At 38.9% G+C, this 24,576-nt stretch overlaps 1 protein-coding gene across 9 annotated transcripts in view; it reads right to left on the reverse strand.

Annotated features, from left to right (window-relative positions):
- ENOX1 (ecto-NOX disulfide-thiol exchanger 1) overlaps positions 1-24,576 on the reverse strand; it is a 370,196-nt gene that overhangs the window by 114,641 nt on the left and 230,979 nt on the right. For 8 of the 9 annotated variants that reach the window (XM_083854594.1, XM_083854596.1, XM_083854591.1 and 5 more), the window contains 2 exons: positions 16,689-16,823; positions 15,719-15,856 (listed from right to left, as the gene is read on the reverse strand). In XM_083854594.1, the coding sequence (XP_083710720.1) occupies positions 15,719-15,856; positions 16,689-16,698 (148 nt within the window). In that variant the 5' untranslated portion in view covers positions 16,699-16,823. Of the gene's footprint in view, positions 1-15,256; positions 15,365-15,718; positions 15,857-16,688; positions 16,824-24,576 lie in introns of those variants that run through there. The other variant, XM_083854592.1, reaches the window with a different exon arrangement.

A 24,576-nucleotide genomic window follows, 5' to 3' on the forward strand; every position in this document is an offset into this window, starting at 1 on the left:
GAAGTGACCAAACTGATACTCAGCAAAGCTAAAATGCATAGTAATACTGATTCTGAAGGTCAGCAAACCACAACTTATTAGAATGACTTTCTAAGAAAAATAAAAGGCAGGGAGGAAAAGGAAAGCCTCTTCAGGGAAAAAAAGAAACTCATAGATCTCAAATAACAACAAAAATGGGAAGAGGATGAAAAGCAGATGGCTGATACAAGTAAGATAAAAAGGTAAACCACCCAGCAACTTCTTCTTTGATATTCGCCTTTGATGGCAACCTACTGGAAAGTAGAATACTCTAAAATAAATATTTTGGACTGCACTTTGCATCCAGTTCCACCAGTGTGACTACACTGTTACTAGCAGGACTGTGCCAGAGTCCCAGGTGGCAAGGATGAAAACAGAAACTCATTATGGAATAAGAAATGTAAGAACTCTTTGGTGAGAGCACATTCCCTGCAGAGTGCTAAGAAAGTAAAAAGAACATTTAAATAATACTGGCCCTTGATCCCCTCAAAAGCTGAAAGCGCATTTATTCAGCTTGAATTCCAAAATCCCAGCCACGGTTTATAAAATGTGCTTGATCCTTGTGTAAGACCCTTTGGCATTTTCTTTCAGAGAAAAGATCTCCAGATGTTATTTTTACAGTTCATCTTAAGTAAATGTATGTGTTTAGCTAAACAGGCTTAAATGCAAGAGGCACCTAAGAGAACAATGATGAAATGCTTGACTTGATTTATGGACCAACTGTCAAATTCTTGTTTAGAACATCTGGCTGGTTAGGTGATTTGAAAACTTTTTCTGTCAGTGAATATCAGCACAATAGGCTCTTCTACCTTAAAGACAGCTCTAAATTCTAAATGTAATTAGTGGAGAAGTGGCATCAGACTGTATGTCTAGAGCCGAATTCAGCTCATCCATGCTCACAAAACATTCACTCTACAACACTGCTAACATGTAAGGTGCAATCATTTGCAACTTTTTAATGAACAAAATATACAGAGTATCAGCTTCAAACCCTGAAAGTTGCTACCTACAAGCTGCACAGGCAAGTGCAGGTCTGTCCTTCATGACAGCCCTTCAAAGTAAGCTCATGGGCCTCCACCACAACTTCTCCACACCCACTGTGTCCTGGATTTGGCAGCCCAGCTTTCTCCCACATGCCTGTACTCATTCCCTCTGGCTTTGTCACAGAAGTCAAGCAGGAATCCTTGGGAAAGAGAAACCTCACCCGGCCTCTGCCCAGCTCCATCTGTTTCTCAGCCCAGTTTCTGCAGTTTTCCATGAACACAACAGCTTGCAAGGGCATAAATGCCACAGCAACATTCCTAATTCAAAGGCTGATAGAATCGAAACTCCACAAAGCAAAGGCTGATCCCAGGAATATTGAATTTTTCTCTCTGTCTTCCCCTGTTTTGCAACAACATGACAACTCAGAGATGACACAATCCAGGAACCCTTTCTGTAATTCAATTCTAGTTCTGAAGCAAAAAGCTACTTTCATCTTGGGTCTAATCTAATATCAGGGAATGATGAGGTTTTTTGTGAGGGATTTCTTTGTTCCCTGAGAAAAAAAAAGCAGCAGCTTTATAGTAGAAATCACTTTCAGATGAAATGAAGATAACACCAATCTATAGATTCAGAAAGATTCATATCACCCACACCAAAACATCTAACCACAGCATCTCAGACAGGAGTCTTTAACCTCCTCGTATGGAAAAGCTGGAAAAGGTGAAAAAGGTGAAGATTTCATAGAGTGATTTGTCCCACCTGCAGCAATTTCTGCATCCCCTGAAAGAGATTTTTATCCCTTTTCAAAAGCTATGCCAGAAACCTGTATCATCACAGGCCTTTCCTCGTCACTGCTGTTGTGCATCCAGTAACAGGGAGGCAGAACCATGTACTTCCTTGCTAAAATGAAGCCACTGGGAAATTACTGGACTACTTTATCAAGCACCATCAACAAATAAGGAATTAAATCTCAAATTCAGACTCGGTGGAAAAATTACTGTGAACTAGAGAAGCGACTTAGTCTCATTTTGGTTAGGCTGCATTTGAAAAGATGCTGTTATGTTCTTGGGTGGTTCTGCATACAGGCAACAGACAAGACATTTACTGACAAGGATGAGATTTTCAGACATGTTTAAAACATTGAAGACCTTCATCGCATGAAAATTTCACAAAAGCCATTGAGTAGAAAACTGTTGCAAAAGGAACAAGATGAAAAATGTGTCAGACTGAAATGGAACAGCAGTCCATTTTGAATGAGGCAAAAGGGATTTAGAATGTACAGAGCATGGGAAGAGAAGCTGGGGCTTTTTTTTTTTTTAGACATTGTGTTTATAAATGATAAGAAAAATAAGTATGGAAGTAGCATATTTGTTTCAATTTCCAAAAGTATTTGACAAGTTTCCATAGGAGAGATTAATGGCTAAGAGGCACAGGGCAAGAATAAAGAAATAAAGAAATCTTCTGTGTATAAAAACTAGCTCAAACTGTTGCTTTCCCCTTAAAAGATGACTACACCTCTTACACAAGGGATCTTTTCCTTACAGCCATAAATTGACCATTATCCTGTGAGTCTGGATTTGGAGGGCTACTTTAAAGATATTGTCACACATTTGTAACAGTATTGTTGTAGCTGTAATGATCTAAAAGCAAAAGCAGGACAAGGCTTATGGGTCAGTATAGTCAGAAAAAAAAAAAAAAAGAGAAGTCCCTGTTCAGGTCTGAGAAGCAAACATCCTTTGAGTTTAATTAGATATGTTAAGTCAGGGATACAAAAAAGCTGGTTGGCACCTGTAAAATAAAGGGAATATTAAAAACAAAGTGGTGACACTGTGATTATTCTGTAAAGGAATAGATAGGTAAGACTATGGCAGATAAAAAGATTAATAAAGGGGGGAAAATTATAGGGTATAGCGAAAACTACTCCTTCCTTTGAATTCACCTTTTTACTGTCTGCTATAATTAAAGTTTTAGTCCCCTGGTTGCCTCAGACTATCAGAGAGCTGGTGAATATTTTTCCAGCTACATGAATTGGTCCAAGAAGCAATATAAGCTTTACGCACAAATCTTGGTTTGTGCAAAAGGCAGGCAGGGGTAGTGCCTGCTCCTAGAAATGCACATCACTTTCTTCCTTGCTCTGTGAGCAAATCCGTGCTGGAGGAGTCTGCTGTGACCCTGCCTCTCTCTTCTCATCTTTGCACTCACAAAGGTTGGTTTGTTATTGGCACAGTCTCTGAGGTCAGAGCAGCACGGCCTGTGAGTGGACCTGGGCTTTAAATGAAGGGGTTAATTGTATGTGATGGAAAGGACTTTCTTGTTTACTTTTTTCACAGGTTTTCTAATCTAAAAGACAGATGAAGTCTGGTCTTTTATGGTCAGATTCATTTTCCTTTATTTTACTAACACAAAGAAGAAAAAATTACAACCTCTTATTCCTGCTGGCTCTGCAAACCTCTACAAATGGAATAGGAAAACTGGGTCCTATTCTGGTCTGTATTATTGATGGAGGGGCTTTCTCCACCTCACTCTGGGACTACTCTCTTCTCTATGTTCATCTCTGAAACTCCGGGAGGGACAATCAAGGCTCGAGCAACAATATTTGCCCAACAACATCTTATTACTGTCTTTTACTGATGCCAGAGCAAAAAACAGGTTTGTTACCCTTTAAATCCCAAAATGAGTTTGCAGAGCATGAAGAACTTGCAGACCTGTAAACTCTATTTTTACACAGCCATCAAGTATTGTGTACTTTCCTGATATTTTCAATCTGTAACACAACTGTAAAAGAAAACTATCACAGATTGTCTTCTTTTGAACATAAAAACATGGTGAGGAATAAAAAATATCTGCCAGCGGACATCTTTAGTTCATGCTTACTATATACGTATGTGGATAAGGCATTAGACAGAGTATCTCAAGGCTATAGATGAAACAAATCTTGGAAACACAACAAATAATAGGTCATGTAATCCAGTCTAACAAGATGTTGCTTTCATGCAACAGAGTCCACAGAGGCCTGATGCTATTCTGAAAATGTGAAATAATTCAATGAGAATAAGGCAAACAACCTAGGAAATACCTAAACCCCCAAACTGTCTTTGAATTCCAGCATGAAGACTCTGAAAAAATGCCACTAGATCTAAAAATGCCACCTGATGCCTGTTAGCATTCAGAAGGGAGAATTACAGCACCCAGAAAGAATGGCTAGAACACGCATATGTGTGATGATTCTGTTCCATGATCCTGTGAATAATGGAATCCCTCTATTACACTTAAGGAAGCTGAGACCTTCATGCTCATTAGTAGGCATCTGTGGCATTACAGAGATTGTATTAAAATCTATGACACTGTTTTGTTGATGGAAAAAACATAGATTGGGACAATGAGAAAGCAGGGAGGTAGGAACACAACTGCTAAAAGAGCTGTGGTAAAAAACCCCTCCACTGAGAACACAGGGGCTCAAATCCCTGTATGAATAGTTGGAAGGATGGTTAGCTCTTGTGTCCCCGATGAGCTCAGTTGCTGAAGTAAAACACTGGAAGAGAGGCAGTCCCTAAGGGACACAAATGGTGTATATAAGTCATTAGCTATGGTCTGTTTCCTTAGCATCACACCTTTATATTTTGAAGGCACACACACATGCAGAGACACACTCCACCCCATCAGGTGGTGCTGAAGTTGCAGGGAAGTATGTGCTGGGATCCTTGATGGAGATGTATGTGTGCTTTGGAGGCCCTCTTAATCAATGGAGTAACTTCCATTAATATATAATAGCCTCCTTACCTTCAACCTTTGTAATGATGGTTGCATGCAAGCCTGCTTCTGCAGAATCGGATAGTTTGGGTTTGTATTATCTAATTCCAGCTTAAATTCCGCTTAAACACCACCACCACAAAAAAAAAAAAAAAAAAAAAAAAAAAAAAAAAAAATCCAACAACAGAAATGCAGTCAGTTTTCTCTTTTTGAAGGGAAAACACAGGACACATGTTCCAAACCACATTTAGATTTTAAAGTTCAGAATTAATACCCTGAATTGAAGCCAGAAATATCTTAGTCTTGAGGCTGAAAGTCTTTAGTCTTGGGAGTCGACAAATCAGTCATGACAAGCCTGAGCCAGCTATGGTTTATTATAAAATCAAGCTTGATTATCTACTTGAGGTAATTAGACAGACCAGAACAAAAGGACACAAAGTTAAAAGGCAACATATGTAGGAAGAACTGGAAAAGAATTCTTGCTTTGCAGAGGCTGATGAATAGCAAGAACAAACTCATACTTGATTTCTTTCTCGTATACTAAATTCTGGCTAATAACATAAAGGGATGCACAATATTTATAATATTGTTCATTAAATTCAGCTAGTCAGCTTCTCAGCTGCAGATTCCTCCCATTCCCTGCTACATACACACAGTCCTGAAATCCAGGTGAAGCCTCTGAGCTCTCTCTGTTCACAACCCATGGCATTTGCCTAAGTCCTAGGAGGTTATGAAAGTATTAAAAACAGAATGAAGAAAGAAAAGGATGCTGTGACATTTATGACATTAAAGGACAGCAGCACTATGTTTTGGTTTAAACACATTTGTGTGAATTAGAAGACAACAAAATCTAGTCACTTTTTCTTATCCTCTTGTTTTGGTGAGTTTCTTGCTATTTTAATGAATACTTAATTAATTTTTGGTTCTGCCTACTATAGCAGATAAAATTTAGGATAATCTGCAAGGTCCCTAAAATGCTTCAATTTAACATGCTTAATTAAAGTGCCAAAATTGTTACCAAAGGTGCCAGAAAAGAAGGTTTCAGTGACTATTCTTGCAAAGGTCTAAGTCATGCAAGTCCAAGTTTTGACCAAGACCTGAAATAGGAGATTTCCAACAGAAGGGTTAAATATATTTGACAGATGCAGCTCAAAATAAGGTAAAACTTTAACACTGCAGTCATTTATATTATTCCACATTTATTCCTAGGAAAATGAACCACTTAAAATACAACTGTCAGAAAGAACAAAAAGTGTTGGAAAAGCATACAACTTGCCCTCTCCCTTCAATGCAGTCTAGACAAATCTTTTTTTGACTACTACTTGTGCTACTAGATCTTCATGAAAAAGGTGACATTAAGCCCATCTGCACCTTCTCCCACAGTGCTGTCTTCTCTAAGTACTACCAAAACTCTCTCCCTCACCTTTCCCAAATCCTTCTCTAAATATCACAGCAGCATAGTCACAGAGGAAGAGAAGGTAGGAATTGTCTGCCTATTTCTAATGTGCACAATAGTTTTCCTGTTCTTCAGTGCCTGACTTAGAATATCAGATAAAAAGAGTTAAAACTGCTTTTTCACTTAGCACTGTATTACTGCTGTGCCAAGATACCTACAAAAAACCTACATAACAGGCAGGAAGCTCCATAATCACTGCTGCTTTTCATGCCAATCAGTATTATCCCATTGTTTCCATGCAGTCCCTTACCTACCTGGTTTATCTAAGTGAAAGAAAACAGACCATGAGCAATTTGGGCCAGGATTGGCTCTTAAGGGTTCAGGCATTGTTTAACTTACTAGAGCTCTGTATCTCTAAGTCTTTCCTGAATGGAAATAACAAATAATTACTAAATAATGTAGGCATTGTGGTCAGGAGGAGGAGATTACCTATAAAGGAAAATTCTAGAGCCAAGAAAATATTTTTTTTAGGAAAAGAAAAATTGGAATAAGAAATGTGCAAGACAAGGAAAGACAGATAAAGCTGTTCTTGCTCATTAATAGAGTGATTAAATTTCTGAAGGTACAGTAACAGAATATCTTTTATATTTGGGCAGAATACAATCTAAATCTATACTAAAGTATGTTAGAGCATATTGTATGTATTAAGCTTAATTATCTTTCACCTCCACGTCCACTAATGGAACTACTCCAGTGGCCAGCTGTTTCCCATTACAGAGACATTACTCAGAGCCGCTGTCACGCACATCATTTGTCACCACCAGAGCACGGGAAGGTGTGGCAAATCCATTGTTTATCTGACCAAAGACAACATTAATGAAGTATTCTGTTACAAACTCCTGCACATGCCCAGGGATTAGGCTAACTGAAACCCTACTTTCTTCTTCAGTGCAGACCATCAAAAGACAGTTTTTCCACACTGATTGGATCTGCTCATATTTCACAGAGAGACTCCTGCCTTGAACTGAATGTACATCTTCATGCTCTTTGTGAGACCTAGTTCTCATGCTATAAGCAAAGGGGATTTGAAACACAGGTGGCAGAAAGGAAAGAAAATCATGCTTATGTTCTTCTCCTCAAGCTAAAACATAGAAATTAGGCTTCTGATGCTTCCTCTCTAGGGGCCAAGCTCTAAGCATCAACCTAACCCATACAGGCAAAGAGTGAGCCTGACTAGGGAAGAACAAAGGATTTTATAGCCTTGATTTGGGGTTGCTGCCTTGGGATCCGTTTATATTCAAGTCTACCCCTCCCAAGAGCTTTTGCTCAGGGATTGCCCCAAGTGGTGCCATCTGCACCCTCCTGAGAACACTCTGCACGGACTGAGCTAACAGTCCTCTTGGGAATGCTATGTCCATCCTCTGTGGGCCATCTACAGAACTTGTAAATAGCTTTGGCCAAAGGGCCTCAGGAAGCATTGCCTTCCCTTTGCTACCCAGACACCACAGCTGTGCTCAGCAGCTCACCTTTGAGCAGCCTGCCATTAATGGGCCTTTTTCATCCCTGAATTTATGTAACTTGGTATTCATGCATTGCCTTTGATTAGCTAAAATGGTCAATCTGCTTGTTCTATTGACCTCCGTCCACAATAACTCAATTTTTCCATCAGCATATTGTATGTCACCCAGGTTACACTGGACTCTCCATGCTGGCCAAGGAACCTGGGATCCTTGGAAGGGAAAGTGCTGCAGACAAAGCTGTACTCCACCAGAAGTAAACACTCAGTAGCAAATGGTTCCCAACAGTCTCTTGGCTTACTTTATGCAGTGGGATGCTCATAATTACTCGTGGGCTTTCCAGTCTAGAATAAACAAACACATGGAAAATAATAGGAATGGAGGCTTTCCAAAGCAAGATAAAAGATGGGGAAAACTTCTGCAGAAATAAAATATTTCCTTATGTTACTTTACTGTAACATCAAATAAGAACATGCCAAACAGATTGTTGGTGGTATAATTACCAACAGCGAGGATTAAAAAAAAAAAAAAAATCCTAAAACAAAATGCCAAAACATCCAAAAATATGGCTTGCATCATAAATTTACTCCAGTATTTTGAGACCATTAATAAGACTATGCCAAATACTAATCAGTCTGTTTTCCTAAACTAATTGGCTTGGATAGAAGTATAACAGCAGAAAGGGAGATACTACATTCCTAAAAATCCCCTTTTAACACAAGCTCTGCACTTAGCACTTCTTTCTATGTGGCCCTGCTCACCTCTGAATCTTTTTACTTGGGACATTCAGCCCTTCACATCATGTTAAAAAGTACTATTTATCTTCAAGCACTGAGCAGATTTAAATCATTATCTTCATCCCTGGCCTCAATTAAGGTCTAATATAGAGGAGGTACTTGAATGACCTAAGAGGCACACTTAACCCTGATAGCGTGTCAAAAGGCACTCAAGAGTTTCTGCCGCATTTCCTCTGGCTGTCAAATCTTTCTCTCCTTTTTCTGTGGTAAACTGACTGTGTTTGTTCCTAGCACTTTAATGTCCCCTGGAGTGAAGTCTCCTTGAGTAACACTCACACGATAGAAAGTGTGATTAACTCTGCAGGCACTTTTCAGGTCAATGAAAAAACCTACTTGTTACACTAGTATATAATACTTTAGAGATGTTCCCAGTGGCTCTACATACTGGGATTCCCACAGTACCTATTCTCTCTCACCCTTGCTGTTCTCCCGTGTCTTGGTAATAAAAATACGTAGCTTTATCTCGGTATAAATGCAACACTAATCCTTTAGAGTATGTTTCATACAACTGTTATTATTCTTATGGGTCATTCAGATAATTTGAATGGTGTATCTTTTCCTCTTGACTAAAATGTTCCCATTGTGAAGATGATAAGATAGAAAGAAACTAAAATAAAATTTAGAATTTTTTTTTTTTCAGAGCACACCTTACTACATTTCTTATGCATCATAGACTGAATTGTTAACAAAACACAATGCATAAAACAGGTTGGAAGGCCATAAGAGATAAAAAGATGCCTTCTGAAGATACCTTGTAACCTTGAAAAGGTTGTAAAACCTATGGAAAAATGTGGATTTTATTAAGACTTTTGATATCTTTTTTTACTGCCAGATGCCAAGCCAGTGCAGCATTCAGATAAGGGATAAAGACACTGAATACTACTGTGCCATGGGGCTGCTGAACTCTTCAGCTCTTGTGGTCTGCAGCTATCACAGGCAGGAGAACCTGAGCTCGTGGAGTGCCTCAAACAGCTGCCTGTGCATACCAAAGCTTACATCTGGAGACTGCTAAAATTCAGTCATAAATTATAGATGCTCAAGCAATTTTTTTTCCTTGGAAAAGTGACTATCTTCAGCTCATTATACAAGTGACTCACTTCAAAAAATTTTGTGGATAAGACTATAATGAGATGGGAGTTAAGTGTTAATTGCAGAAAAGGAAGCTGTGTTTTGTTAGGCATTTTCTTGCATGATTTGAGTTATGGACTCATCAGCACATTGGATTAGTGGCTAAGCAATGGAGTGTAGAAAAAGGAAGCTTTAATAGGTAACAGGGTAGCAGAGGTAGAGTGAAATGAGACTGCCAGATGGCTATCAGTGGCTCCAAGCCTTCAGTAATGGAGAGGCCACAGAAAAGAGGTATACACATAAGAGTTGGCAGAGTCCTCCAGTCAGCTGACTTCTTAAAATCTTCAGCACTTTACAGTCCTTCTTTGAGGAGCTGCTGAATATAATCAAATATATCTTGATTTTCGACTTTATTTGATTTTTCCTCATTAACGTTACAAAAATGGTACACAAGCAGAACAGTGAGGAATATGTTTACAATTTAGTCAGCATATGATGACCTGCAGTGAACAATAATTAATAAAGCATGCCTGGAATCTGAATATAGTAATTGCCTTTAGTTACAGTCTTCATTCTGAAGGAAACGAGAGTCTGAATATTATGACTCCAAACACTTGTAGGCCTTGAGCTAATAAAATTCTGGGAACGATGTTTAACCTTGTGCCTTGAGATTTAGGAGTTTCTAGATCAAAATTTCACAAATCTTTCTGTTATCAAAAAGTATGTCTGGGGTTGCAGTTTCAGGATTGTAACTACTTACTGTAGCAAATATTGCTTCCAAAAGTGAAGTTTTCCTGAGTTACGACTTGATTTGGCTAGATAACTTCTAGTTTGGGGAACCTCATTCTATTTATTAATGATCAAGAGGAGAGCCCATCAGAGAGAGCAGCACTTCAGCACTGATTTGCCTTGTGGATCTCTCCCTATGAAGTATCTGGTACCCAACACTGTCAAAACCACAATCCTGAGTGAAGTGACCTGATTGGAACTGACAGCTCCTATGTTGCACTGAAATCAGGTCAAAAGACCAGTGTGTGGTGAAAGCAGAGACAAATGGAAAAACAGAAAGGTCGATGTAAGTGCCTAATATTTCACAACCTCTAGTGTCTAAAAAATACATGCCTGAAGCCACAAAAATGATGTTCTTTTATATGTTTTGGTAGGCAAGATGTTAGGCTTCAAAGGTTCCTAGTCTCTGACTTCACTGGGATTTTGTAAAAATGGTCAAAGGAAAAAAAAAAAAAAAACAACAAAAAACCCCAAAAACTGGATATCACTGAAAATTTTTAGTATCTTGAACTAAGGCATACTGGCTAGATTCTTATGGAACAAGATGCTTTAGTAATTATTCTGGAAATAAGCAGAAGGCATCAGTTTTCAGACATACCCTTGACTTCCAGGCAGACCTGTAACTTTCATCTTGGATGTCTGCCCTTGTGGTTTGTTATTTTACTCTGTAAGAGCACAAACATGCGTCACAGGGCATGAGCATAACATAAAGGCTAAATGAATTACCACTTGTGTACCACTCTTCAGGTTCATTTGTTCTGGGGAACTTTTTGACATACGCCATTTTTAACTCAGAAGTGTTTAGGTCATCTGGAGGAAAGTGCCTCAAAATTGCTTCCTGTTTCTCAGAGCATTGGTTAATTAGTGAAAGGACAACTGAACTGAACCAGAGAAGTAAATAATTTTCTCAGCAGGATATCTTCTTCTAGAAAACAGGTGACCTGATGGCATTTGCTGAAATAAATGAAAGTGCAAGAACTCTAAATTCAGGGATGTCAAAATTGCCTTTAAAAAGTACCAGTGCAAAAGCAAAATAAAACATTCTTGGTTGGCTTAGGTCACCGAGTATTTCTTCGCATCCTATAATCTAACGAAACAGCAGACTTGAATGTATTTGAAAGATGTGCTTGAATCAGAGTTGCTGAGTGCAAAAAGAGGATTTATTTCTCAAAAAGATGGACTACAAACTAACCTTCTCCTCTCACCTGACCATTTTTCTCAAAGTCTCAAAGCGTAGAAAACAGCAATTTTAAGGCCTGGATAATTCAAAAAGCAGTTTAACAGACTTCCTCCAACTTTTCCAGATCTTTTTTTCCTCTGGGCTAAAAGCAACCATGAGAAAATTCAGGCTAAAAGGTGCATTTTTTAAAGATTTCACAACCTGCTGAAAGGGGAAATATAGACTGAAAATACTTTTCAGCCATAACTATTCCACATCAATCTTTAACACTTTAACTAATGCATTATTAAACTACAGTTTATTGTATGAATTATGTATATATAATGTATAAATGCATTTAGTAGTGTACATGCAATGCAGCAGCCAAATACATGGAAAACAGTAAGATTTCTGATAAGTGTAAGCAAAATATATGTAGACACCTGAGAGATATTATATAACTATTAACAGGAACCCATCTTTACAAATGAAAGGTTCTGACATTTGCCTAGATCAAAAATCCAATTTTACAGCACTGGGAGATAAGGAATTAAATAGAGTGCAGATATCACCTAAACTGGTATTAAAAGGTTAGCAGTGCATAAACTTCATTAGTTACCAAGATCAGACAGCTGTCATCCCAGGCTGACAGAGAGTATTGGCCGAATGATGCAGAAGCTTTAGTTGTGATTTTAGCAAACTCTTGAGCTAGGCAAGATCTTCACAGATTGCAAACTGGGGAGCATAACTGCTACAAGGCAGGTATCCCAGCGTGTTACACAGCAGCAAAGTTAAGAACTGCTGGGGGAAAAAAAAAAGTCTTGAGAAACCTCTAAAAAGAATTAGTAGGTTCATATGGACTCTGTATGTATCAGAACAAAAATGCCCTGCACAGCAATCAGGAACTGGTCAGTTTTGGGAAGGAAAGTGCATGAATGCATAAGTCCTTTGAGCACTGATAGACCAGAGGACTAAAAGATACGTCAGGATGCAGGTGAATACCATGCACCAAATTTCAGACTATGGCAGGTTATGTAAAGATACCTAGTAAAGATCACAGTCTCTCCAAGATTATTCTAAACTACTCACTGCTTTCACTAGCTAAGCCCCAAGGCTGGGGACAAAAAAAAAAACAACAACAAAACAAAACAAAAAAACACCCCAAACCAAACCAAAACAAAAAAGTAACATAAAATTTTAAAGATGGACAAATAGTTAGCACTGGGACATGGTTGTGTCATTTTCATCTCAGAGAAATGTAACAGATGACAGCAACAAAAGCAATATGTGACTGCTGACAAAGCTGACTTCATTACTAGGAATAATAGCAAAAAAATGAAAAAGCTGGAAATAGCTAGGGACTAGTTAGATATTTGGTCAAATATAATGATGCAAACCCTCACTGAACACAGATACAGTAAATATATTAGAGTGAATAAATCTGTAAGTATTTCCATAGCAAACTGAAGTTTTGCTATTATGGATCTGTCATAAAGAAAATATGTCAAAAACTTATGAATCTTAAGGAAATATAATGAAGTGTCAAAGCACCTATTTACCTTGAAAATACAAAGGAGTCTAAAACAAAGAAAAACAAAAGGAAGGGAAAGAAAAGAAGTTATTCTACACCTTTAGAGAAATCAGGCAGCACTTCAGTAATTAATATTTATTACTTATGGCACCTTTCATACATTGAAAATGCTGAACAAATATGAACTGACTTGTACAACATCTTTACAATACGTGATACACATAATTATGGAAATTACAGCAGGGGGCTGTCAGTGGTATAAAATCCTGGAGATCCTCCCTTGTGGGGAAAAGCACTGCACCTGAGATGAGGCTGCCATGTAGGGATTGCACAGCACATCTTAGGACAAAATTTACACCAAAACTGAAGAGACAGAATAGAGCAAGATAAAAAGGCAGGGCAAACTTCCACAGCAAATGCAACCAGGATGCTTATAAATGAAAGCAGCAGAAGCTGATTTTGACATGTGATTATTTTCAGGTTGGAGGTAATTGCGTTCAAGTTGAGCACAACACCTGCAGGTAAATCCCCACTGGAAAATGGAAAAAGTTGTTTCCCCATCAACATATAGGATCATTAAATGTTCTGGTTGGAAGGGACTCACAATGATCAAGTCCAGCTCCTAACTCCACCTGGTACAAATTATAGCATCTATCCAAGAATGTTGTCTAAACACTTCTTGAACAACAGACCATGTTACATCCCTGAGTGGCTTGTTCCAGTGCTTGACCACCCTCACAGAGAAGAACTTCTTCCAAATAACAAATTTGAACATCCCCTGATGCAGCTTTAAGTCATTCCCTTACATCCTATCACCAGACACCAGAGAGAAGAGACCAGCATCACCCTCTGCACTCACCCTCATTACGATGTTGTAGACAGAAACTCCTCAGCTTCCTCTTCTCTAAACTGAACAAACCTGGTATCCACAGCTGCTTCTCACAAGCCTTGCCCTCTAGTCCCTTTCATCATCTTTGTTGCCTTCCCTTGACCACACCCATCACTTTCATATATTTCATATGACTCTCACCACACACAGTTTTGGGAAGGAAAGTGCATGAATGCATAAGTCCTTTAACTCTCATGGTGAAGCTGAACCAAAGCCAAGTAATGTGAGATAAATGCTTCTTTTGAGTGTTAGTTACATTGTGCCTAATGCTACTCAGGTTGGCCCTTTTGACCACCAGGACACATTTTTGACTGATACTGAGCTTCCCATCAACAAAAAGCACCAGATTCTTTTTGCAGGGCTGCATTCCAGCCTCTTCTCTCCCAGTCCACTCATACATCCAGGATTACATAGTCCCAGGTGCAGAATCTGGCATTTGTCCTGATGAAATATCACACAGTTGGTGATTGGCCAGCCCTGTAATCTATCCACGCTCCCTATTAGGCCAATCTACCCTCCAGAGTGTCAACAGCTTTTCTTTAATTTAGTATCATCAGTAAATTTAGTGTAGACTCAGCTTCTGCATCCAGGTTGTTGACAGAAGCATTGAAGAGAATTGGATCCCAAGGACTGGATGGCTTTGCTTGTTTCTTTTAATCAGAAGCATGGGGCTAAAGCCAGAGATCACCAATCAGTTCACAGCCTCCACCAGCTCAACTCTCTGCTTGAGACTGATTCGTTATAAATCAGCTTTCTTGCAGCTTAGTGTACCAGCCTGTAAACCAGGTAATTCAGAGCCAGACCGTCAGCTGTGAACTGGCACAGCTCCACTCCGTTCCCAGTGTCAGAAGGGGGCATATTTGGCCAAAATTAAGCATCAGGCCTCTCTGGTGAGGCAAGCAGAGTGATTTACATCATGACCTGGCTCACTCCATCCACATCTATGTGGAAAGCTGCAGACGTGACAGGATGCTGCTCTGATACAGATATTACATAGCTCTTCCTAAGCTGAACTGGCAGTGCAGCTTCCAGACAGAACCTGTCATATGCCTAGCATGTGGCTTGTGTCTACAGGGCACCCACCCATATATAAGTAATTCCTCTCTACATCACAGGAGCAAAAGTTTTAATGTTTCCAGCTAATAGGGCCCCTACTGTTGACAACAAAGTCTGCTATGTCCAGTCTTATCTGTAAAATATTGCTGGTTTCAAAGTACTGTTTTTGTGGGTGTTACAGTAAGTGATCCCTTACAACACTCCCCCAAACTATTACTGGGAAGTAAATGACAAAGTCTAACAAGAACAATCTCCTGACATTCAGTTTTATGGAACCAGTCAGAAAGTAAATAAGCACACACCTGACAGGAAAGCTTCACTTCGCTAATATCAACTGAGCATATGAACTGGACAGGCTTCATGACTTTCTGCCCAATTAACACAACTCCAAAATCTCCAGTCAAGAGTTCTCAGCCCAGGGTATTCCTTGGCAGAACCTCAAGACATCCTGCTTGAACAGAGAAACAAAAACAAATGTTCCTCTTACATGACTTGCCTCCTAGTCTTGACCCAGCATAAAGATTGATGGTTTAGCTGTTCAATTTCCCCTGAGAGTTTTAGTTTTTCACAAGGTTAAAATATAATATGGATTACATACCTAGTACAAGAGGAGACTAATACACAGTATGCAATATTAATCACAGGTGATGTTTTCAGAACATAAAAATATAATAACCTCAGAAAACATTCCATATATTTTTCAAAAGACAGGAAGAATTCATGACTGGTGCAAGTGATGTTTTTTTTTAAAAAAAAAATCTTACCTGTCACAAGCTGCTGTCCTGCTAGTCCTACTGGAACCATCCCCAGATTATTCATAGCTGTAGCCCAAGCTGTAGGATCAGTGACTGACATGTTAAGCTGTGTGGTATCTATAGCTATACTTCCCAAACCATCAGCTGCTGCAAGAAAGTAAACATGCTGTAAGTAGAAAAACCAATGCACCACAATTTTTAACCAAAAGTTTTAGTGAAAATGAGATATCACAACGATTATTTATTGCGGGTCTGTTTTGTTTCTTAATTATGATTCACCTTTAGATCATTGATAATAGTACTTGGTATGGTACAATACAGCATAAAGCTATTGGAAACATTCAACAGACATAGAATGGTACAAGGAAAAGAGAAATCTATTTCACCATGAGGATACTCAATAAGTAGAACAGGCTGTGTAGTCATAGTCCCCGGCACCTTTCAAGACTCAACTTGATAAAGCCCTGAACAGCTGGTCTGACCCTATCCCTGCTTTAAACAGGAGGTTGGATTGGAGACCTTCTGAGGCCTCTCCCAACTTGAATAAATTGCCCTGCAAGACTCTGATAGAACTTAATGATACATAAATAGTTGTGGAACTTACCTGAAACCTGTGAGAACCAAACACACCCCAAGGAAAGACCTGTTCTCTGTAAGGTGTAATCTTTTATTTCGTAAAAGATTTAAGAATACATTATTCCCTAACTCAAAAGAGATCAAATAAAATCCATTCACTATAACAAATACCAAGTTTTTTTCTAAAACTGAAATATCATGAACATGGTCAAAATAGACTGAGTGCAGGTATGGATCTTCCTTCAGTGGGGAAGAGCGGGTAGGGTAGTTAAGGGATTAAGAGACCTTTCTGATACTGAAACACCAGATACAAGATGTGATCACACAATTTTGCTTCTCCCCTCCCCAGTGACACCTGAAATCAGCTCTTTTCTTACGCCCTTTGCAAACCTGAGATATTTACCAGCAGCCATTGCTTTTCCCTGGATTCTTTTTCTTCTGTTAGACTTCTTCAGTTAGGAATAATTAGCTACTGTATTAGCAGCATCTTTAGATGGGCTATCACCAAGCACAGGGCCCACACATAGCTCATTAGGCTCTGAAAGAGAAAAGATGGAAATCAACTGTAAGTGCCACAGTCAGAACACAACAGATCGATCTCTTTAGGAGGCACTCGGAGCTCTGCCCACTCCCTTGGGATCACCAGCCCCAGCCTCTCTGCACACATCTCACAGCCTCTGTAGAGGAATTCCAGCAAATGCTCGTCCTTGCCTGCTGAACAAACAGTACCATGTATGAACCTGTCAGGCCGCTGAAAAGCCCTTCACAAATTAGGTCTTATCAGTAGCTACACAGCCTCCTCGGCATGAAGGCATCAGCTGAAAGAGCACATTAAGGGATGAATATGATTTTTTTTAACTGTTAACAATTAACTGATGTTGCAAGTTTCAAGGAAATAGTTGTCTGTTCTGAGATGGAAAGAGGAAAGAAAATACTATGCAATGACTTAAAGAATGGAGCCTGCAGAGATGTGGCAAAGAAAAACCTAACAAAGCTGAGGATGATGCCTGCTCCTTAACTAACTCGGCTCACAGAGGTTAGTTAGCTCAAAGCAAAAGTGCAGCATCTGTTTCTAGCTAACACATTGCTCTCATCAGGTGTCTGTCAGGTCATGAATTTTACATAAGGGCAACTTCTTGCTGTTGCTGTTGTTGTTTGGGAGGCTTACCACGTTAGTGCATTACCTCTCATCGGAAAGGAAGCTGAACAGGTGACAGGCAAGAGGTGTGAGCAAAGTCTGTGAGCTCCCAGCACTTCCAGCAGGGGCAGAAAACACTGGGCTGAGCATGATCACATGCACAAGCCCAAGTTACTCTGTGCAGTAGATACATGGGACTGTGGGTGAAGGAAGGCCATGTTAATTTTTTTTTTGGCTATCCAGTAGCCTAAGAGATCTGATCCAGAGTGTTGAGTACCAGGGACCAGCAACTGACGAGAGGCTTACAAGTGTTCAGGGAGATCATTAGCACAGTGCAGGTGAATCTTGGTGACTTGTACAGCCCTAGAATAGCTGTGCTGACTTTAAAAAACTACTTGAAAGACCATAATTAAGATGGTCCAACATGCGGACCCCAAGGATTTATCTTTAGAAAAGACACAATTAGCATAATTACACTATATTTTAGGTTAGTACCTCCCACACTTTTTTTCATTTGATGTACATAAAGTACGAGCCAGAAAGTTTTATGTTTTAGTTCCATGACACTGTATATACACATCATTTCACAGGAACGTGACCAAATCAATGGCTGTAAAATTGAAGAAAGAGTCAGGCTCAGACAATGGTCTACATTTTTTTCGTATGTTGTAATTTACAAATAACCAGTATACTAGGCTAAAAAGCATTTTGTTCAAATCTACAGTGGGTCTACTTAAAAGTCAATATTTATCAACCCTTAATACTTGAATTTGCAATTCCAATTCTTATTTGATCTCCACTATTCATTATACATAACATAAAATATTTTTATCATAAAATTAGCTTTTAAATAACATCTATAAACAGCAAACAAACACTGAATGGAAGTCCTCTGCAGGGAATGTGATTATAACATAAGGCAAGGCAACCAAGATTCATGTCAAGTTTTTAAAAACTGGGTGTCTCCTGTTCAGCTCTTTAAATTTGTACTTAGCCCTTTGCACTGAGGCTATAAACTTCTGACCACAAACATCTGTTTTGAGGTTAGAGCTGGATGAATTATTCCTTGTCAATAAGTTATTTCTCACACAGTACAGCCCTCTTTGATCTTTATGAATCACTGCCAAATCAATCCCGATTTACAAATATATGCTGAATAGCCCAGATGAGAGTGGTTCACCTCTTCCCCTGACCAGCAGCCTTGTTGCCTTGATGAAGAAAGGAGCATTTAAAAACCAATGGTGACGAAATGCCTCTTCATACCTTGCTGTGCGCTACTTGCTTGTCCCCATAATGTGTCACCACAGCTAACGGGGAGGAAGGGGGTACTGCCCCACCGTTTTGGGACAAAGGCACCTCAGACAGGCATGGACTGCCGTGAGAAGTGGAAGAAAATGGGTGTTGGACTCTCTCTGCCAAATCATTCCCCTTGCCCACGTTTTACTGTTTGGTGAAGTGTATAGCAGGTGACAGGTCTGCTGCTGAATGCTACACACTCTTCTGCTCAAGCCCACACTGCAATTGCACCAGTTGTGCCAGAAATGCAGGACTAGGCAAATGCACTGGGCTAAGTAAATACACCTCAGTCTACTGGGAATGACCTTTTGGTGTTTGCCTTCTGACACGTTGTTCACATATTTCAAATTTTGGTGTACTTTCATGAAGTATCTACCAGGATTTGTTAAGGTCCTTGCAGAGGAAGAAGAATATAACACCATGAATATGAATGAAAGCAGAGTTGGTATGTTAAATTGGTGAAACTTGTGGTGCACTATACCACTAGGTCTGCCCAATATGCCAAGGAGGTCTTTGCTCAAAACGCACTCCCGTAGCCCACCCTGGCTCTGGGCAGCTCTGCTTTCTCTCTGACCATCAGGTCTACTGCTTTATCAAAAGTACCTGGATACAGTACAGAGTGAACCAGGGGAAAAGCCATAAAAGAGAACGTGAGGAGCCTAAAGTGGAACTAGTTCTATCTAACCAAGAACTGCTGCAGGCTATTTTGTCAGTGGAAGAGAGCTGAATAACAAGCATAAACGAAGCTATGAACACTGAATAATTTGCAGTAAGCTGTAGGCAGAACTAATGCTCCATCCTGAAGGACATGGATTGTAGAAACTAGCTCTTTTAAAAAGAAAAATACTAATTGTGAACATCCCTTCTAGTGACAACTCAGTGGTTACATTAACACAGAGCAACGTAATATGGCTAAAATAGTCTCACAGGCATTTTTGTACCTGATTTAGATTCAAACATTAGTTTTTGTTTAAAAACTTCTGAAATTTTGTATAGAGAATGTTTCATTAATGCTTAAAATAAAATCAGCTTGGGGGAAATTTCAGCATTTCTTTGTGTAGCTCAGACACTGCACAATTGTACCCTCCATGACACTGGAAACAAAACAAGCAAGGAAAACAAAAGAACCCACTGTCTAAGTCATATAAAAAGCAAGATCTTAAGTTTAATGAGAAATACATCTACTAAAAAGGATTCTTGCTTTTTTAATAATAAATTGAATCACTGTTACTGGTAAAACAGGCAAGAAAGTGTAAGCTTATGCAGAGATCTTGCGTAACCTGAGCAGACATTAACCAACACCATTTCACTGACATCACATCTTTAGAGAGCATTCCTGATTTACAATTCACTAATACTCCTCCAGGCATTAATGACCTGAAGATATATGTAAAAGAAATCTGTTTTTGTAAACACTTGTGCATGGGAGTAGCTCTACTCCAGGGGAGTAACTCCAGAAGCACATAAAGCCAAAATCCTGATTTACAGGAGAAAATGTATAAAATATTCTGGGCTCTGCTATTCCTTGATGTTTGGGAGAAGTAGGGACATTAATAAAACCTTTCTGATTTGAGAACTTCTTATTAACAAAATTTTGATGCCAAACATTTTGTAAAGCGATTTCACATTATACTTTTTTGGTGGTCTCTCTTTTTGCAGACACGATGCAAGTACCTTGGACGGTGAATTGCAGGAGACATTTAGACTTCCCTCAGACAGGTTGTCAGGAAGATAAAGCACCCTCAAGTCCATATCAATGAACACTTCTCAGTCATAGCAGTCATAGCAGATTGTACTTAGTGCACATATTTTATACCAGGCAATTAAATGCAGTTACCCAAATGAATTCAGAAGTCGGTTATATATTGTGCATCAATTATCGCAGGCAATGAATGCCATGAGACAAAGAAATTAACACAACATAAAACTAATTCAATAACAGCAGATTGTGAAGTTAAAATCCTACCCTTTAGATATCCATAACACCACAATGAGCTACAACACAGAGCGAAGCTGATTAAATGCATCACTGTAACGAGGCTCTGTGGAGTGCCTGGGTCAGCAGCCAGCCCTGGGATGCAAGGAGGAGGTTCTCTGCCCAGCTCTGACACTGACCTGCTGAGTGACCTTCAGTCATTTCAGCTCTTTGGCTAATTTTTGTGACCACTCAATCCTTCGAGGAAAAGACTTACGGCATCAACCTTTTGAAACCTGGGAGTACAAGTCACAAAGTCATTAAATGCTATTGGTGCTGATTCTTGAGGAAACACAGATGGGAAGGAGCAATGTGGAATCTTTTGAACTGCTACAACTAGGCAAGTTTTCCAGTTCTTAAAAGAATGGCAATTTCAAAGTGTTTGTTACTATTCACTGTGATTCATAGGACAGTGGTCATTAGGGTGGTCACACTCCACCTGACCTGCCAAAGTACAGGTCATTTATCAGGCTACCTCCAGCTGTCTGCTAAAATATATCAAGTGTTTTGTACTGGTTCTTCCCAGTGTTTTTGTTTCTCCAGCTGCATACAGGGCTCCCAGTAAAGAAGGGAGAAATAGAAAGAAAAGCTAGACAAGGATATGCTGTAAGTCACAGTTCATTTCTTTCTGACCATCTTACAATGAAGAAGAAAGATAGGAGTAGCAACAATGAAAATATTTTTGTGCCATAGCCATCCTACCTGGGCTACATGAAAAAAAGAGCATCTCCAATGTGATTCCAAAGATGGCTTTAAAAAATATTTTTTATAGTATTGCATATGTAGTGTTACAAGAAGAGGCATTGTTTTGTATGGTTAATGGTATGTTTACACCTAGAAAACATCACCTAAATTCTAAAATTCAAAAGTGATTGAAGGAAAACACATTTCTCGAAACAATTTGCAAAAAGGCATTTACTACAGAAAGTTAAAAATTACATTAGGTACCAAAGCTTTTTTGGAGCAAAATCTTTTTTTCTGGGAGGGGATCCTAACATACGCATCTGCTGTATGCTTCACCTCCCTGCAGCTCTACTGCAAAGACCAGTTGGTTTCCAGCATCTCCAGAGTAACCCTGTTTACGTGGATTTTTCTGCTACATCCCCCTCTTACAGGAAGCCTTTGAAAGCAAAGATTAATTCTGCAGGAACCATCACTTTCCTTAAGAAAACAGCTTCATTAAGCAAAAGCTAGGGAAGATAAACTCCCTTAAAGCCTAAATAAGAGCTCCAGTTTTTGTGCTCACTCACATAATCTATCCTATTTTTTTTGTCTTATGAATGATTTAGAACACCTTTTTTCATCCTGTATTATGCCACTAAAACCCTACATTGTCATATAAACTCATAAAATATGTCCTGGTGCATTAAGACTTTTCACTTTTAACTAGTAGACTGAATATGTAGGTTTTCCCATCACTGCAAGGGATCCTTTCCACCACTTTTCTGTGAAAAAACAGCTAAAAAGTAAATTAAATAGTTAATGTTCATACTGATAGGACTAAGACTAAAACTTAGAGAAAAATCACAATATATTTACATTTTCCCTCTATATTCAACAATGACAATTTTTACAAAATATATTTGCTGGAAAAACTTATTTGAGATGCTGCATTACTTAAATCTGCTGTCCCAGCACTTCTTGAAGATAACACATGGTACACATAAAGGCCAGAATTCCCTTGGAAAGCAGAACGTTGCAAGATTTCAGCAGAGAAAGAAAAATAAAACAAAGGTCTCCAAGATAAACAGGTATTCTCTGGTGATGTTCCTTGAAAGGTCATTCGGTAATATTTCATGGTAAATCTCAGACTTCAACTGGCATCTCAGAGCAAAGCCTTAACAGGTTACAAATGTGCTTTTTGTTTTGCATGTATTTTAGCAGCTGCAGTCTGATTATGCTGAAGTCTATAAATAACAAAATCTGGAGGCACATTAAGCAAAGCATTATAGAAGTCCAGCTTACTTACAGAAAAAGCGTATGCAGTTCCAAAATCATCTGGAACAGGAAAAAAAAAAGCCATGTTTCTGGCTAGCAATGCAGCACAGCCTTGATAAAAACACGTCTGATTATTCCTTGAACACAAAACACTGTTGTGAATTGATGATTGCATCTCTGTTTTTCACCCTGCCAAGATGGCTTGCAATTGTGACTCACTTGCTTCCCATTTAAAAGAACAGTGACTTAGTGACTAAATTAAGACAATCCTTTCTTTAAATGCTGCATTTTAACTTCATTTATATTTAACAACAACAAAATATTCTGAAATGTTTTAAATATTTACAGCAGTATTTTAATAGCAAGCCTGTTATCCACACTACGCTCTACTAAAGGCCAGTGATTATTTTAGAAACATGACATCACACACCACTTTATTTCAGACAAAAGGGAAAGCATCCAAAGAAGATTTTGAACAAAGACACTTCAGCAACTTCATTGAAAGGCTGAATACTGAAATGAGAGGTGCTGGAATGCCTTCTCGATGCCATAAAGTACCTGGAACAGTCATATGTGTTATCATGCTATTTCTTGTCTTTTCGGGCTTGAGAGAATACCTATATAAATGCACCACACCTATCAAACATCTTCTCTCACTCACTGTAACATACATGATGTTCTTACTTCATGTTTACTAAACCCACATCAAGTAGCTGAAATACAAAGGGTTGTTTGGTTGAGTGTTTTAAAATAAAAACTAAGACAAAAGAGGAAAAAAGAGACAAAAGCAAGCTGGGACACATTTCAAGAAAGAGTATTTTAACTTCCTGGCTAACCTAAAGTGAATTCATTCCCATGTCACCTGAAAAAATGAACAGCTTGATGGGTAAGCCCTGTCTGTGGCAGAGCCCCAAGGACTGTATCATACAGACCATCAGAGGCAGGGGTGCCTTGCCATTGAATTTCCAAATGAACACAGACTGCTGCCTCCTAGTCTCAGAAGACCAGGATACATTAGAGTTTCACATGGTAACATTATGTATGGAAAGTCTATTTTAAGTAACTTTTTAGAAGTTTCTAAAATGCATTCATTATCATTTTTCTTCTCCTTCAAAGTCTGTATAATTGAACTGGAGTTAAGGCAGCCTGTCTTTTTAGGCAGACATTCATCGGGGAATAAAACCCCAAACCTGCCAGTCAAACTATTTTCATATTTTTAAAATACACTTTTATTATTGGGTGAAATTATGGCAAGAGGTGACATCTAAGTGTCCTTGGTTAAGTGCAAGGGTGATCTGCAGAGCACTTTTTGCAAAATATTAAAGCAATCTAAAATAATTTTGATAAAAATTTTATGCAATGCCATCAAGTATTCTCTCAGTGATGGCTGTTCAGTGAAAATCTGGAAAGGGGATTTAGGCTTGTTTTGGTTGTTTTAATTCAAGGTTTCTGGTGATAAATTTTGCTAAAGAGAAAACCCACTATCTCTTCTATCAGCTTACATCTGTCCTCACTCTGAAAGCTGCCATCCCCTTTTAGCACATCGCACTCAGGATATTTTCTCCAGCTATAAGCTCTAAATTGCCAGTGTGCTCCCTGGGCTTATTTATCTTGCAGTCCTTCCTTCCCTCTTAGTACACCTCCTATTCTCCATTTACATCATAATACTTTTTCTTGCTTTTCTTCGCATTATTTTGTTTCCATCCATTGACTCCACACTCCCCCTACAATGTACACACATTTCTTGCCTTAATCTGCCATAGGCCATTCTCTCACTCAAATATCTCTTCACAGACAAGGTGTTACTGTTTGTTACACTGTCCTGTTGAATTAGGGAAGAGAAAGATTCCCCTTACCTAAATTCTGCCAATGCAGACATCTAGGCTTGAATTTTCTTGCTGTTGTCATTGCCAATGGGTAGAACCAGATACTTCTCCAGCCTGT

Source organism: Zosterops lateralis (assembly GCF_965231275.1).
Source record: "Zosterops lateralis genome assembly, chromosome: 2".
NCBI classification, from domain to species: domain Eukaryota; kingdom Metazoa; phylum Chordata; class Aves; order Passeriformes; family Zosteropidae; genus Zosterops; species Zosterops lateralis.